The sequence below is a fragment of the Physeter macrocephalus genome, chromosome 12 (genome assembly GCF_002837175.3).
Source record: "Physeter macrocephalus isolate SW-GA chromosome 12, ASM283717v5, whole genome shotgun sequence".
NCBI lineage: Eukaryota > Metazoa > Chordata > Mammalia > Artiodactyla > Physeteridae > Physeter > Physeter macrocephalus.
The window spans coordinates 83,220,906-83,239,397 of record NC_041225.1 but is presented as its reverse complement, the minus strand read 5'-3'; the positions used below and the strand labels follow the sequence as shown (position 1 = coordinate 83,239,397).

The 18,492-nt window shown below is 36.8% G+C and overlaps 1 protein-coding gene across 6 annotated transcripts in view; it reads right to left on the bottom strand.

The window, feature by feature from the left end:
- Positions 1–18,492, bottom strand: part of APLF (aprataxin and PNKP like factor) — a 91,980-nt gene that overhangs the window by 26,167 nt on the left and 47,321 nt on the right. For all 6 annotated transcript variants that reach the window (XR_003682486.2, XM_007126724.4, XM_055089215.1 and 3 more), the window contains exons 6-7: positions 14,002–14,186; positions 1,637–1,992 (exon numbers count right to left, since the gene is read on the bottom strand). Coding sequence is in view for 5 of the 6 variants with exons in the window: in XM_007126724.4 (XP_007126786.2) it covers positions 1,637–1,992; positions 14,002–14,186 (541 nt within the window). In the remaining variant the exon portion in view is untranslated. The remainder of the gene's footprint in view (positions 1–1,636; positions 1,993–14,001; positions 14,187–18,492) is intronic.

Here is an 18,492-nt window from a genome sequence, read left to right as displayed (position 1 = left end):
GGAGAAAAGATACATTTAACTGATTGTTAAGATGCACGTATATAACAAGAACTCAATATCGGTTATTTTTCCCCCTTTGTTACAAATATAAACATTTTGTTTTCAAGACTTCAGTGGCAAATATTTCTCAGGTATTAATTATGTATATCAAAATTAGTGAAAAAGTAAAAAAAACTATTCATAACCTATGACTGGTTAAAACTAATGTGTATCATCATCAAATATGTATGAATTCATTATGAACTTGATAAAACATTCAATCACATTTAAGAAAGACAAATACCAGTCAAACATTGTTATGGACTGAATTGTGTTCTCTATCCCCAAATTTATATGTTCAAGCCCTAACCCCTAATGTGACTATATTTGGAGATAGAGCCTTTAAAAAGATAATTCAGATTAAATGAAGTCATGAGGGTAGGGCTTTAATCCAAAATGACTGATGTCCTTATAAGATGAGGAAGAGACTCCAGAGATGTGCATGCACAGAGAAAAGGCCATGTGAAGACGCAATCAGAAGGCACTGTCTGCAAGCCAAGGAGAGAGCCTGCAGGAGAAACCCAACCTGCCAACACCTTGATCATAGGCTTTCAGCCTCCAGAACTGTGAGATAATAAATTTCTGCTGTTTAAACCACCCAATCTTTGGCATTTTGTTATAGCAGCTCTAGTGAACTGATACAGATACCAAACAGGATTTTTCAAAAATCCAAAATAACAGAAGGTTTATATACTTCCATTTCACAAGTTTATAAATTATGTTCCATACGCAGGACTAAGGCCATTGCAAATAGACAAAATTGTGAATAAACGCATAAATTATAACTGTTGAAATTGAAAAATATAATTATTCAGGTGTTATAATGGTACTGCATTTTAAAGAGAGATACAATGAATGAGAAATTAACAGAATATGTGATACAAATATGCTATCGAATAGAAGACAAACTGTACTAGAATGTACTGATAAGATACTTGGTTTGATAAGTTGGAATGGCAAAGAAATAATTCTGAAATAGGGCTAGGTAATTATAAACATGCTAGAATAAACAGAGAGAAACTATAGCCTAAAACTAATTCACAAAGCATGAAATTAGAAAATATGGTACAGTGTTATCAAATGAAGTAAGTATAGGAGTAACCAATCAACCCAGAAAATATATATTCAGTTGTTTTAGAAGTCATCATGGTGACTCAAAAGCACCATTAAAAAAATATAAAGGAAAATGCACAAATATAAGATGCTTAAACACAACTTAGAATTCTCTTGAGAGTTATACTGTATACAGTAACTATTTATGAAGCCATCTTTCCAACATCTAAATAAGACATTACATAAGCAGGTATTTCGATCTGAGTGATTCTGTTTTCAAGTCTGGATTCCCCAGTTCAGGTCCCTGTATTAATCAGCATATCTACAATGAAACATTTAATCCCCCACAATATTTTAAAAGCCTCTAGCAGGATTTGCTAGAATGCATACTGAGAAAGTGCAAACGAGGGGAAACATGATAAAGATCCTAACCTTTAGGCCAATGGGTTTTATTAGGCTTTTAACACACTATAGCATGTATCTACATAGCTATTATGCTGTTGAAATAATGGAATTATATGCTAGCTGTAATTTCATTTCATACCTGTAGCAGTTTGCCCCATACATGCAGGATGTCCTCTTGACCTTGTTTTCTTCAGAACCCTGTGGAACTGAATCAGCTGCCTTTGCATGCAAAGTTTCAGGATTGGAGGGATCAGAGCCAGACTCAGGATGAGATCTTTCAGGCTCGTCATGAAAGGACTTGCCTTGGGCACTCAAACAACTCTCAGAACAACTCCTCGCCTTGCTGTCTTTATTTGTTGTACCCTTAGTGATGATTTTATGTTCAGGAACCTTACCAAGTTCCTCTACTGGGATTTCATTTCTCTGTGCATTAGTCTTCATGTTATTTACCTCTGTGTTATCTAATGTGATTGCAGAAAATGACTGTGACATTTCCTATAACACAAATCAGAAAGTAAATAATAAAGCATGTTTCAAAAGAAATACGTAAATTTAAGCATAAAAGCGTGAAACTACAAGATTCATGCAATATGTATATTTTAAAACTTTAAGATTCACATTTTAAAGTTATTAAAAATACCGTTCTCTCTCTAATTTAATAACTTTGAAATAGTCTACTGTTATTAGAAAAGGAACTTATAGCTCTATCAAACCTTTACAATCGTGTCAAACATTCAGTGAAAAATAACCAGAAAAAGACAAATGAAACATAAGAGAACACAACAGTTGCTTTCATTTGAATATAATCTTTCCCAAAAAACCTACTAGGCTCTTAAATTTCCTGTTCAAGAATGTGTCACACTCTTATGCTCTGTTCTTATAATTTCTTATAAGTTACTGTAATACTTTATTTCTACCCTCTAAATATAATCATGATTTTTTTTCCTACAGCTGCATGATGAAATTGCTCCTCCTTCACAGAAAAATTTGCATTAAGTTATGAGCAACTTAGAAAATAAATGATTCCTTTGAAGTGGTAGGAATAACAGTTTCAGTTTAACAAATGAAAGGCATCTTGAATCAAGTAAATATTCTCATTAGCACTACAGAACTTTTTTTAATGTGTACTTACCACCAGTAAGTACAAAAAGTAAGCCTAGTCTTATCCTATTAAAAATGACCTCTTAATTACTTATACTTCCTGTGGAGTGAAAACATTGCTCAGATAAACCCCAGTCCTCCTGGTAAGGATGTGATGACCACGTACTAGATACACGTGAAATGTTCACTCCCATGTATAACTAAGAACTCATGTATGCTGGCTGTCTTCCGGAAAAAGCTGGTTTTAATGTTATGTGATATCCAACAGCTCAAATTTCTTGAGAAGGTATCAGCATGACTTTTTTTTAGATTAATTATTAGGTGTTTTGATAGTTTTTTCTTTTCTGAGAAACACAGTATGCCAACTTTAAAATGTTATCCAAACTGACTAAAGACCTTGCAAAAAGAACCTAGATCTAATCATGGCTCTCGTATTGTAGGTAATCGATAACCAATCATGTGACTACCTCTTGGAGCTGGCCCTCAGCTAGTGGCATTCATGCCACATCCCACTAACATATACACTCTTTCCTCTGAAGCTGCTCAAGTACACCCGATCTCATCTCCCTCTGCTACAGGACCAACTAACACATGCCAGGATCTGGACCTGGGGGAGCGGTGGGGTAACAGAGCAATTCTGATCCACCTCTCCACTTGGCAGTCCCCCCATTGGGTCAACTCTCACCAACTTCTTTTTTTCTGTTCATACAGTAATGGGGTAAGTCAGCAAATCCTGGCTAAGCAGGTCCAATAAAATGTCAGTCTCTTGCTCCTGTTGGCATCTCGAAATGCCACAATAAATTCTCTTAGAGCATATCTCTTCTCTTGATTTTAGAAAGGGAGAAAATAACTTCTTCCCCCAAACACAGCCCTCTCCCAGATCTTAAAACCTCCTTGTCCCTCAGTTCTCTTTGTATAAAGCCTGGGGGTGGGACAGTGAATACTTCTCACCCCTTTCAATAAGCCCCACAGGGAAAGTCTAGCTCTCACTGCTGGGGTGCTCCTTTCAAACAGGAGATACTTAACAGTACTTCTGTCCTCAGTGTTGGGCCTCAGCAACAGTTTTGTTGACAACAGGGAAAAATATCCCATTCAACGTCCTGTCACATTTAGTATAGGGGAAAAAAAAAACACAACTAGGGAAATGGTTAAATAAAGTAGAATACATTCTTACCATGAAACACTGTGCAGGGGTTGAGAAGAATGAGGTAGATCAATATATATCTAAGGATTTTTAAAATTAAACAATATATATATACTATGATTCCATCTAGCTTGTAAAAAAAAATTCCCTATATATCTATGTGAATACTTACGTGTGTAAACCCAAATGAAAAGATTTAGAAGGATGCAAACCAAAATACCAATAGGCAATAAGACTGAAGGATGAGGCAAATCAAGATTTTCATTTTACTTCACGTGCGTCTGAATGGTCTAATTTTTGACAATAAGCATCTACTATATTACCACTTAAAAAATGAAAAGCAAACCAAAGAAATGAAATAAAAGATATGAAATGTAAAGCATCATATTTCAACTCCCTCTACTTCCATGAAATGTAAAGAAGGATTTGTTTTTTTAATATCTTCACAAGGAATATGTTGAACATGTTAATTTATTCCAAAAGAGAAGGGAGTAATACAGTCACAGATATCAATACTATGGATCAGGGGTTCTCAAATATTTTAAGAGGCATAAAAACTGGAATTCATAATGTTTTTTATGGAACTCCATGAAATATTGATATTCAATAGGCCCTTGGCATTCAAGAATTTAACATTCGTGGTTTCAATTATTCATAAACGGTCTCAAAAATCTATTACATGCAGTAATTTGTAAGTTTGCTGAGACATAAATTCGTACTGTGCCAATTATAAAACTCATGAGCCAGAGCAAGTCACTGAACTGGCAAATGAGAGAAGAGGAAAGATGGAGGGTGCTCTGTATTTGGAAGAAGTAGGAGAAGGCAGAGAGCTCCACATTTTACGGCACCCACATGGCTTATGTCCTAGATGAGATGAAAATGTGAAGAATGAAGTGTGGGAGGCTAGAGATTCATGACAGAAGAGGCAGATCTCCTACACGTTGTAAAAATACATGCTAGAGACCTCAGGGATCGGGGAGCATGGAGCTAATGGAAGGTGACCCTGATGCTTGAAGGTGGCTAAAATGTACCATATTAAGGCTATTAAAGTAGCCTGTTAACTTGCCCAATAAGCCCTCCCTCGTCCCTCAACCATCTGAAGTTTTTTTTTTTTTGGCCCCGCCATGCAGCCTGTAGGATCTTAGCTCCCCAACCAGGGACTGAACCAGTGCCCATGGCAATGAATGCACAGAGTCTTAACCACTGGACTGCCAGGGAATTCCCCATCTGAAGTTTTAATACACTACAAGGGACAGGATAAAGAACTTTCCCCGATATAAGTTCAATGAAGTAATTTGTTGTTGTTTCCAAGCTGCCCTTGGAAAGAATGTCTGTGCTAATAAATTGCCTTGAAAGTCCTGCATCAATTCCATTAGCACCCACATGCTAAGGACTAAAAAATCCTAAACTCCAGCCCCAGCCTCACTCTTGAGCTTCAAACTCATATATTCAACCACTAGCTAGACATTTCTTCCTCAATATCCTATGCACGTCAAACTCAAAATGTCATAATTGAAATCCTCCCTCTGTATTCTGGCTATAGTTTTGGCCAACATAATTTATCTATTCGTTCTAGCAAGAACCTTGGAAGTCTATCTTTCATTTCTTCTTTCCTTCACTTTCCCCAGATCTAAACAACAAGTGCTGCAGTTTGTTTCTTAAATATTTCTCTAATCCAATGCCTTTGCATCATCCTTAATGTCAATGCCTTGGGTCAGATTCTCTTCATTTCATGACACTGTCAATGCCCTTATCCCCCATTTTTATCTTCTTCTCTTCCAATCTCTCCTCTGAAGAGCTGGCTTATGTAGTCTTCCTCAAGGCTCCCATAAAAATCAATGTGTTGTCACTTTATTTTAGGATTTGAATCATGTCCCCCATAAGACTATTTGCTTCTTATCAGCTATATCTTATTCATCTTTATTCATTTAATTCCATATTCTAGCATACTGCCTTGCATATAACAAAGACTGCTTTAGTGTAATGATGATTAGAATGGTCTTTGAAATAAAAGAATCAGAATTTGAATATCAGCTTTGCTATTTCCTAACCTTTGACCTTGAACAAGTTAATTTAAACTTTCAGACTCCCCTGGTCTGTAAACCAGGGATATTATCAACCAACTTTACAGGATTCTCTAAAAATTAACTGAAATAAGTATATCTTAGTACTGGGTCTAGCCGATTAAAAGGGCTCAATAAATGACTGTGGGTGTTTTTTCAGTTGTTGTTGATAGCATTATTAATGCCACCATATTACTACTATTTGCTTAATGAACGCTTGTTAAATGAATGAATGATTGAATGAATGAAAAGGTTTTTCTGTGGGACTGATCAGAGACATGCTATAAATGGTACAACCTAAATGGCCAATCAGGAGCAAAGGATATAGGATTCTTTGATGCAGTAAACAAACACTAAGGAGCTCTGGGGGATACAGTCTTACTTAAGAAATAGCTATGTAAATAAGAATTACACTCTTCACCTCTCCTGTTATTTTGGTCAGCCAAGCCAAGAATCTAGTGTACTCAAGACAAATAAAGACACTCTTAAAATATCACCTCCCTACCAGCTTTCAGGAATAAACAACCTATTTTTGGTAATGTTTCGAAGATTTTATTGAACATCTAGATCTTTTGATATTCCTGATAACTTAAAATGTTTTCTTTCTGAATAACCTTGATTGCAGTCCTTACAGCTGGCAGAAAAGGTTTGACCTTTTTTAAAGGTTCACTTGTGATTACAAACTTTATGGGTTGGTATAAACATAGGAAAACGTGTATACTACAGATTTTCCTCTGAAAAAAAATTTCTCTTCTTGGGAAAAAAAAGGGCAGTTATATTGATATTGTAAAAAATCAATAAAAAGAAACTCAATTAAATAGAGTCAGGATACCAGAAGATGGAGCTCTCAGTCCTTGTGATGAGAGCAAAGCCCAACAGAAAGAAGACTCCTCTTCTTTCCTGGCAATGATTCAGCCAATAAAAAGCCATGGACTCTTCGTTTACTATAGTCCGCCAACCTCCTTTTCCTCTCTATAAAAGAGTTCTCCTTCCCTTGTAAAGCGAGAACTTGCAGCACATGGCTTGCCATGGTTATAGACCTCGAACTGCTGATCACAAATAAAACCATTTCTGCTGAAGAAATATCTGGAAGTCCATTTGTTTTAGGTCAACATTCTGGTGGCCTGTACGGGAATCAGAGAAGACCCCCAATAGCTCCAGGGCTGGTGAGCAAACAGGTGCAGTCCCCACAATTGAATCCACTGTGCTCACTGACTTTTCTCGCAGACCCTGGAGTTTGAAGGTACATGTTTCTCCAGGATCCGAGCTCATATCCTCTTTGCATTTGAAGCTCTCCAGGCTTTATCTGGAATCTATTTTAAGGTTCTGTCTTCCAGGTTAAGGCCTTGTTCTGCATGAGGGTACTCACTTGGCACTTTGGTCTGATTTTGAGATCAGATTGTTTTAACTGAAGCTGGCTGAGAAGCCTCTGGCCTGGCTTCTCCAGGACCAAACTGTTTCCTTAGAACTGGCTGGTATTAGACCTGCAAGCTGTTTGAATTGCGAGCTGTTTGAATTGAGCTGTTTAAGCTGTAAGTTGTTTAAGCTGTTTGAAAATTGTTCTTTTATTATAGAGAAAAACCTCTGATAACTGGGATCCCAGTTATCTAAATATTTTGAGGGCAACCCACCCCCCAACAGGTACTTCAGCTGATTTTGTGTTTAAAAACCACAGTCCTTCCTCACGGGCATTTCCAACTAAATGGACCAACCTGACCAAAGGCAATTTAGAATATCAATGGCCATTATGGGAAACTTTTGAAATCCCCAAATTAATTTTCTTAAAACCAAGCTGGATTACAACAGCTCAAAAACTTCCAGAACTGAATGGAATGACTATTTTGATTTGAAATTTTGAGGCTTCCCAATGTTATCAGAAGCCTAAAATTGCCTCTCTGCAAAATAAGATTTTAAGATTAACTGAGGCAAATGATTAAAGAAAAACAAAATAGCTTCTGAAGCTTCAGGCTCTTCCTCCTTAGCTTCTTCATCTCAGGCTCCACCTCAGGTGCCATCTTGTCTTTCTCCCTCAGCTCCTATGGTCAGACTCTGCCTCTGGCACAAACTTCCTCCTTCCTTTTATACTGTCTACACTTCCTCTGTACCCTCAGTGCCCCCATACTAATTTTCTTGCTAAACTTCCCCTTTTCTCTGAAACTCTCCCTATTCCCTCTTCCTTTGAAATTGCCAGAACCTATTGCTTTAAAATTAAGCCTTCTGAGGAGCCAGAGGCTAAACCCTTAATTTCTTATATTCCCTGGACTAAAGCTGAACTGTGAGCAACAGTCAAAGATTTTCCCAAAGTAACAGAAGATCCTCATAGATTTGCTGAGGAATTTAATATAGTCATTCAAACTTGACAACCTGGTTTCTCTGACTTACATCATCTAGTTCACATATCTGTCAGTGAAGGCCAGGGCCAGCATTGGATAAAAGCTGCTAATTGGGAAAATCTTGAAAGGTCTCTAGCATTACAAGTGGGAGACCAGCCCAGTAACTTATTATATGATCACACTTAAGCAATCATGAGGTGACTTCATCAGGTAATTCCTACGGCTTTTCCAAAGCCTGTTGATTGGAACAAAATTCAGGCTTGCACACAAAAATCTGATAATCCTGTTTATGACTATTACAAGCAACTTCAGATTGTTTTAAAAGAAAATCCTGGTCTTCTTTCAGATGTAGATTCCACCTGGGTATCTGTTAACTCTATGTTTATTACTGGGCTGAACTGGGTCCTTTCCTTTCTAGTAAAAAGGACCAGGATAGAATGGAAAACGATGTCCACTCCAGATTTAGCTAACCTGGCAAACCAGCTCACTCAAACTCTAGGTGGGTAACCCTGCCCCCCCACTCAAAAAAAGACTACTAAAATTCTTAATCTTCAAATCCAGCAACTAAAAGACTCCTAAACAAAAGCAAAACCCTTCTAGTTTCTGCTATTATTGCGAAGAGACAGGACATTGGAAAGAGACTGTTAACAAGTGTAAGTACTTCAGGCCTTCAGCCCTCTAACCAGCCTTTCCAACATCTGCCCAATTCTCAATGACAGGACTCTGATCAACTACAGGGGCTCTTCCCAATCCTCCCTCTCAATCGACTTGGAGAAACATTTCTCCAGATTGGGGATGAATCTCTTCTAGTCTTAACTGACCCTGGAGCCATATTCTCAGTGCTCAACCCCACTACTATAAAGCAGTCCCTAAAACAGCTCAAATAGTGGGATTTCTAAAGAGCCTCAAGAGTTTCCTCTCCCTGAACCTATTCCCTTTTGTTTAGGCCCTTTGAGAGACGCACACCCTTTTCTCCTTAGTTCCTCTGCCCCTATTCATTTATTAGGCTGAGACTTCTTAAAGAAGTATCATGATGGAATTTCTTTCTCCCAAAAGGGGGAAATAATTCTAGAATTTGACAATAGTCATCAAAGTAACCAATCAGGTGAATTAAATGATCCTTTGACATCCTTTCTTTGTTTTGCCTCTGATGGCACTAGAGCTAATTCTGGAAACATTGATCATTTGTCCCTAGTGAATCAGCTGCCACCCTCCTTATGGGCAAAAACTCCAACTGATACTGGCAAAATTCACAGCGCACCTCCCATCAAGATTCAAATAGAGCCCTCAAAACCACTTCCAGGATTAATATTCCATAAGAAAAGAAGCCCTTAAAGGCATAAAGCCATAATAGAACATTACAAGGCTCAAGGTCTCATTATCCCTTACACCAGCCTGGTAAGAAAACCTAAGGGCTGAGGGTGGAGGTTCATCCAGAATCTCTGAGCAGTAAACAACATTGTTATCCCTTGACACCCCGTTGTTCCTAATCCCCGTACATTACTAACATCCATTCTTACTGGAAGTAAATTCTTTACTATTACTGATTTATGTACTTCATTCTTTAATATTCCAGTTGATGAAGTTGGCCAATACGTTTTTGCTCTCACTTGGGAAGAAAAACAATTCCCCTGGACAGTAATGTCCCAGGGTTTTGCTGAGAGTCCTTCTTATTTCTCACAAATCCTAAAGGCTGATCTGGATTATATAAAGTTCCCTAGAGGTTCTACTTTGTTGCAATATGTGGATGATTTGCTTCTTTGCTCTCCTTCTCAATCATCCTTACAGGAAGACAGTATTCACTTGCCAAAGTTTTTAGCCTGAAAGGGATATAAAGTCGTCAAAGAAAAATTACAGTTTGCCCAAACCCAGGTTCGATATTTAGGGCATCTGATATCAGAACAAAAGCTACATGTAGATCCAGATACACTTCATGATGTCCTAAGTTTTCCCAAACTCCAAACTAACTGCCAACTGCAAAGTTTTCTCAGGATACTTGGTTACTGCCAAAATTGAATTCCAAATTTCTCTCTTATGGCCAAACCTCTGTATGCTTTATTAAACAATAACAACCATGACTCAAACTTATGGGAAGAGCCAAACAACACAGCCTTTAAGGCCTTAAAGTTGAGTCTGATGAACCCACCTGCCCTTGAGAATCCCAATTATCAAATTCCCTCTTTTCCTTTTTGTATATGAAAAGGAAGAGAATGCCCTTGGGGTACTCACCCAAAACCACGGGGTCCACCATCAACCCACACTGCATTATAGCCAGTAACTGGACCCTGTGGCACAGGGATGCCCTGCTTGACTTAAAGCCATTATGGCCACTGCCCTTTGGGTTAAGGCCACCAAGAAAACTGTGGGATCCCCTCTAACTATTTTTGTACATCATGCAGTAGAAGCCCTCCTGAATTCTCATCACCCTCAATATTTCTCAGCCAGCTGCCTCACCTCCTATGAAGTAAGTCCTTTTGTTAACTGCTCCTCACAAAACTCTTTTATGCTATAATAACCTTAACCCTGCTACTCTTCCCCCCTCTGTCATGAAAGAAGTCCCTCTTGACTGCTTAACACTGACTGATCACCTCCTGACTCCTCATGATGATTTACAGGAAAGATCTCTCAGTAACACTGACTTCTCATGGTTCACTGATGTTCTTATTTGAAAGGTAACAATGGCAAATATTATGCTGGGTACGCTGTGCAACTCCTTTTGATGTTGCTGAGGCAGCATCTTTACCAATGGTTACTTTGGCCTAACAGGCTGAATTATACACTCTCAAATGGGCTTGTACTTTAGCTAAGGGCAAAACTGCCAATATTTATACTGATGGTACACACTTTAAGAGTAGCTCATGATTTTGGAATACTGTGGAAGCAATGTAGCTTCCTTACTTACAGCGGAAATAAAATTTTAAATGGCTCTTATGTTCAGGAATGCGATATTTTTATCTGCCACTTTAGCTATTACTAATATTCCAGGGCATTCTAAACTTTACTCTCTGGAAGCTAAGGGAAATCACTTTGCTGAAATTTCTGCAGGGAATGCTGCCCTGAAAGGGGCTAACAGCATTCTGTTGGTCCAAAGGAACATTTCCCCAAATGATAACTTAGAAAAAACTGGCTAAAGAAGCCTAACAACTGGCCTCAGAAAAGGAAAAACAAGATTAGAAATTCAAAAATTGTTGGTTTGATAAAAAGAGAAAGCTCTGGTTTAGACTAACTAACAACCCAGTCCTACTGGAGACTCTAAAATCCCCACTCATCACCCCTGTACATGCATTAAACCATTGGTCTACTGACAAAATGATAGCATTCATGAATCAGTATTGATGGGGAAACATTGACAAATCCACCAAAAGTATCTACCTCACTTGTCCCACTTGTCTGAAATACAACCCAAAGAAGTATGTTTGTACTGCTCCTAAACACTTTAAACTGTCCAATGGACCACTCAAGGTCTGACAACTTGCTCTGGCTCATGGATATAAATATGTTTTAGTAATGCTCTATGTGTTTTCACATACAGACAGGCCTCCCTTGCAGACAGGCTACTGCTTCTTCTGTGGTTAAGGTCCTTTTAGAAAAGAGTATCCCTACCTGGGGAATTCCTCTCAAATTTCATGGTGATCAAGGAACACATTTTACTGATCAGGCACTTCAACAAGTCTGCTATTTAGCCAGTTTTACAACACTTTCACTGTGCTTACCACTTTCAATTCTCCTTTAGGTGAACGCACTAATGGCATTATTATGACTCAACTGGCAAAATTTGTAAAGGCCTTCCAGATACCTCGCCATTGGTCCTTCTAAATCTCAGATCCACCCCTTTTGGAACTCATAAAGCTCTCACCCTTTAAGACAGCAACAGGATGCTCAATGCACTTGGCTCTTGCTTCTTTTGACTCACAACTGATAAGAGGAGAGATACTCCAATATTGCAAAGGCCTAACTGCTTCTATTAAAAATAACCATGTTTTGGTAGAGCAATCTTTTCATAGTGTACTTGTGGGAGATGATGACCTTAAACGTCACCTGGCAACCTGGATATTTCATCTATTGGAAAGAAACACCTCCAGAAGAACTCTCTTCAACCTCACTGGAAAGGCCCCTATCAGGTACTGCTAACTCTCGGATTCATGTGACACACCTAAAAACTGCACCAAACCCTGACTGGCCCTGCACATCATCTGATGACCTGAAGGTAAAGATTTCCCATAATTGAAGCCGCATCTGATGAGACAGCTTTCCCAAGATATCCAGACCAGGCCTGTTGGAACCTTGTCTGCCAAACCTTTGATGATGACATAACACTTCAGATGCTCTCCAATCTCTATGATCTTGATAACATAGAGACTTTAGATTAAAAGTGCCTGAAAGTTCTTCCTCCTACCTCTCCTTGATACTTGAATGTGACTTCAATACGTTTCCAATCTGTACTTTCTCTCCAATGTGAGACACCACACCCAGCAAAGGCCCCTCCTGGCATTAAGGGACAAAAAGCCACTGAAACCAGAAAACCTGATTCTTGATCAGTAGTGCTTTCAGAGAAAGATCTTGATCAAAAGGGGTAAAATGTAAAAAATTAATAAACAGAGACTTCAATTAAATAGAGTTGGGAGACCAGAAGGCACAGCTCTCATGCCCTGTGATGATAGCAGAGCACAACATGAAAAAGAAAGACTCCTCTTCCTTCCTGGCAAGGACTCAGCCAATGAAAAACCATGGACTCTGTTTACTATAGCCCTTCCAACTTCCTTTTCCCCTCTCTAAAAGCATTCTCCTTCCCTTGCTGTTCAGGAACTTGCACGTGGCTCATCCATGGCTGCAAACTCCAAACTGCACTGATGATCTTAATAAGTCTTTATAGCCAATATATGAGTCAGAATACATTTTGTTTTCATTTATTAAAGTTGACTCCGTAAGTAAGCAAAGGAGTTGAGCCTACAGTGATTGTACCCCACTTCTCTAGCTTGAGGAAAGGATCCAGTGAGAAGCAGGATCTTCTCTAATGGGAGAGGAGGCAAGAGTGAGGGGAGAACTATAAAAGGTCTGACTCTCTGGGATAGCTGCTGGCATTTCCATCAATCCAGTGCATGCTATTCTAAAACCAATCCTACTCCTATGGCTCTCAATGAGACTAAATAGATGGGGACCCACAAAGCTTAGCCACAGGTCTACAAGGATCATGAAAACTGTCATCTAAAGCCACCCTACTCCTGAAAGGAAGAATACCTGATCTTTTTGTCCTAGGACCATCTCTCTCTCTCTCTTTTTTTCCCCTTCTCTCTCTCTTTTTAAATTCATCCAATAAATAGGCCTCATTTTCTTAGAGCATCCAGTACCAAAGAATGTTTCGGTCAGCCAAACCATTCTAGTGACTTAGCAAAAACTGAAAGAGGAAAGAAAAGATTTATAAACACTGCAAGTTAGTCCAGAAGTAATCCTGCAACAGGCTGTTAAGAACTACCCATTTGTTGTTCCTCTCTTCATACTTATCAAGAAAAGGTAGTTACAGGCAGTCAGAGAATGACCAATAGAATAGAAGAAACCAGATTTTCAAAATGGAGGTACCAAATTATGACTAAAGTCAAGTGGTCTCCACCTTTTTTTCAGTCTGAAAATTTCTAAATTAAATAGCCTTGTTTTCTACGTTCCAAGTGCTATATTAAAGATTAGTTTCAGTAAGCCAAAAACCAAAAACAAACAAAAGAAAAACTGGGGCTAGTTTTTACCTTGATAAACTCAATATAAAAAGCATTTTTTGTTTTTCCTTGATATATACAGCATATAATTATTCCTAACTAGAACACCTGATGAAGAAAATAAACAATCAAATCATGAATTTTTAAAAAATCACCTTGGATGAAATGATAGATTCTTCCTGATCAGCATTTTTGCACTTTTTTCCTGTGTCTTGCTCTGCTGATATACTTTCTGTACTTCCTGATGAAATTAATCGCTTTCTTCCTTGCTGTGTGATGTTAACTTGGCTTTTGTCTGTGCAGATTCCTTCTTTTCCACTTTCCCGGATTACATTATTATCTTAATCACACACAAGTACATAAACACAAAGAAAAAGAAGAAGAAAATTATCTCCTGTACCTTCAAATGTCAATAATCCATACCAAAAAAAAAAAAGAAGGAAAGAAAAAAGAAAACAGTTAAAAGAGCAAGTAAACTTAAAGTTCTGTTTATATTAAGGCCAATCTCCAATCTGAAAATGCATATTTGCAAATCTCAAAAAGTATTAAGCAGCACCATGGCCAAGAGCTCCAGCCCTGAAGTCATCCTGGCCAAGATGCTAATGTGGGCAGGCTCCATCCTTTAACTGTTTCACCTCACCTCTCTCAACTTTGGTTTCATCATCTAGAAAAAGGGAGTTATAGTAATAACTGATGGAGTTATTAGGAGGAGTAAATGAGGTAAGATATATAAACTCTCAGAGTACCACATGTATGTTAGTTATCATATACATTTTTTAAAATTTTGGCATTGAATTTCTCTAACAGAAAATCTGACATATAGCTATCCAATGAATTTTACATATACTTACTGAGCCTCTATCATCCACAGTGAGGAATACAACTTAAGTTACCTTAAATACAGATTAAGTACCTAAAATAACTGAAAAGGAAGAGCAACCTCTACAAACTTCACTGATAAAGAAAACAAGTCTCAATAACAATGGACATTGCATTGCCGTAATACTTATTCAAGGTTCAATGTAGTGGGGAAACTTAAATCAGCATCATATTTTGTTAACAAATTCATGAATTGTCTAATCAGAAAAGAAAAAAGATCTACTTATTTTAAGAGGAAAATCTTCATGGTTAGTTGTCTTTCTCCTCTACTTCATGAGGGCAGAGATCTTCTGTGCCTTGTTCATTGTTCCCCATTTTGTGTCTCTAGTATCTAGACCTATGCCTAACACAAAACTGATACTCAATGAATATGTTTGAGTAATTGAATTGTTAGCATAAACAGAAATTGTCCAAAGATCCTTTGAGAGACTGGATACAGGTATGTAAGGCAATCTGTAGTCACTATTCTAATGTTCTAAAGCAAAGGTTAGCAAACTTCTGTAAAAAGCCAGAGAATAAATATTTTAAGCACTGTGAGCCATATAATATTTGTCACAACTACCCAACTCTGCCTTGTAGTGTAAAACCAGCCATAGACAATACATACATGGTTGACTATGGCTATGTTCCAATAAAACTTTCTTTACAGAAACAGGCAGTGGGCTGAATTTGGCTCATGGGCTGTAGTTTGCTCAGAGTTGTTCTAAAGGATATTCAAATGCCCTGAAATAACATACCCTCATTAAATTCAGAAAAGAAATAGAATAGAAAAAGATCAGGTATTCTTCCTTTCAGGAGTAGGGTGGCTTTAGATGACAGTTTTCATGATCCTTGTAGACCTACGGCTAAGCTTTGTGGGTCCCCATCTATTTAGTCTCACTGAGAGCCACAGGAGTAGGATTGGTTTTAGAATAGCATGCACTGGATTGATGGAAATGCCAGCAGCTATCCCAGAGAGTCAGACCTTTTATAGTTCTCCCCTCACTCTTGCCTCCTCTCCCATTAGAGAAGATCCTGCTTCTCACTGGATCCTTTCCTCAAGCTAGAGAAGTGGGGTACAATCACTATGGGCTCAACTCCTAATAGAATACTGTCCACATTACTGAACAGGAAAAATCACTGAACCAATATAAAAGTAATGTATTTATGAAAGGAAACTTATGAAAAAACTATCTAATAACTAAACTCAGCCTCAATTATTTAAATCTTTGTTTTGAATCTAAATTAGGAAACGTTTCACATCATTTTAGAAACTGGCAGAAATAGGACTAAATAGAACTGACTATACAGTTTGGTGAAGCAAATGACCAAATATTACAACAGTTATGAATTAGTGAAACCAAGGGAAATAATCAACTATGATACTGTTTACTACGCTAGGAACTAAAAAAATGTATATTAAATAAGGCACAGCTTTTCCACAAATGACAGTTCACCACATTCCAAGTGTCACAGATGTATATAAAATTCTAAAATTAAATATATATATATATTTAAAATATTCAATTCTTTAAAATTCCAAATGATTACTACAAATATTCCTTCTAGGGACCAGAGGTCATTTTTTTTTTTTTTTTGCATAGGAAGAAGTCATTTTGATATTGTTAAAATGTTCTTCACAAAGCGTATAGAAAATATATAAGTTAATTGGCTCATAACAATCTTTATATCTGGCATATAAAATATTTTTCTAAATCCAGGATAGGTATATTTAAATGATAGAAATATAAAAGAAATTAGCTATTAGAACAAATCAGTTTATTTTAAACAATTATTAACTGCATTTACTTACATGAGCAGTTACACTAATACTATATGAATACTAGCTCAACTATATGTATATATGTCATTAAAATCACAACCATCCAATTTTATCCTCCAAAGAAACCACTCCTAACAGTAACAATTTGATGTGTATCCTTCTCAACTTTTTCCTAAGTATAAGCAAATATATTTACAAATACATAAATATATACAGGGCTAAAAGTATACATGCTATTATTTCTCTGGGATAAATACCTAGAATTGGAATTTCTGGACCAAAATGTGTTATACATTTAAAGATTTAAGAGATATTGGCAAATATCTCTATTTAATGTCTCTAAATAACTTTAAAAGGCTACACCAACTTATACTTCCACCAACCATGTTTGCTGATACCCATTTTGGTCAGTACGGAATATTATCAATTGCTTAGATTTTGATGAGCTTATTAATAAACAGAAACTGGTATCTGGTTGTTTTAATTTACATTTCCCTATCTGATAGTAGTCATATATTTATTGGCTGTTTGTATTTATTCTTCTGTAGTACAGCATATAAAATGCCCAAAATTTCTACCAAGTTCTTTCTTTTGTGTTACTAAGTAGACAATTATTAAAAACCTTCTATTTTATAACTGTGACAGATAATATATCCCAGTATATTGTTTGTTAGTCTGCTATTTGCCTCTGACATTGTTTACAGTGTCTTTTGCATTAAAATGGTTTTTTTTACCTTTAATCTAAATAGATCTTCCAAATTTTCCCTTATGGTTCTAGGCTCCCCATCATCTTAAGAAAGTTTCCCAGAAGTAATAAAAAATATTCCCCCATATTTTCTTCAAATGCCTTAATAGTTTCAATTTTTACATTGGTTATTAATTCAATAGAAGTTTACTTATGAATATGGCATGAGCAGTGAGTGCTCTATTATTATTTCTTCCAAATGGAAAGCTAATTCTCCCAACATCGTATTTAATAATGATGCATCCTTTCCCCATCAATTTAACTGATAATTTCTTATATATTAAATGTGTGTTACTCTAATCTGCTTTGGGGTGTTTCATTCTTTTTTACTGGTCTAATTTACCTATTCCTATGCCAGAACTATCAACTACTAAAAGTAGGCACCAGCCCAGATTGTGATAAAGGAAAGTTCTATAAACAAATGGATATTTCTGTTATTCAAGCTGTCCTTGAGCATATATAAAAAATCTCCTAATTCACTTTATACAATGCTGACATAGCTCTAATGTCAAAATCTGACATGGATGGCACAAATGGAGAAAAATACTAACCACACTTATGAATATAGACACAAACATCCTAAACTAAATATCAGCAAATATAGCACAGCATGAAAATAATAAGTCACCACAATAAAATTAACTTATTCCAGGAACACAAGCATGGTACAACATTAGGAAATCTACCAACATCATTAATTACATTATCATATGAAAATGCAGGACTGTTTCTATACCAAAAATTTTTTTCAAAGAATTCAAGTTATTCCTGAAGGAATCAGTCAATCACCCTAAACATGATGAGTATCAGAATCAAATACTAATCATGTTAAATGCTGAAACACTGACAGAATTACTGTTAAAATCAGGAATACAGATGCCAATTTTATCCATTTTTATTTAGAATTTATAGGATCTAACTTATGAAATAAGAAATGTTTTTAAAGCAGTAAATAGATCAGAAGAGCCAAAATTATCATAATTCTGTAGATAAGACTATACAGCTAGAAAATATAAGAGGTTAAAAAACGATTGGAATTAATTAGATCATTTAACAAGGATGCTTAAAATAAAGTAAATGTAAAGAATAACTAGGGCTTTAAGTAAACTGAACCATAATCAAATTAAACAATGTCAGCTAAATATTTATAATCTGTATTGAGTTGTCATACAGAAAATATTCAGAGAACAAAATTAAGTGTAAACTAAATGGTTTGGGGACTACTTACTACTTCAACCTTTATCAGCATGTGCCACTTTT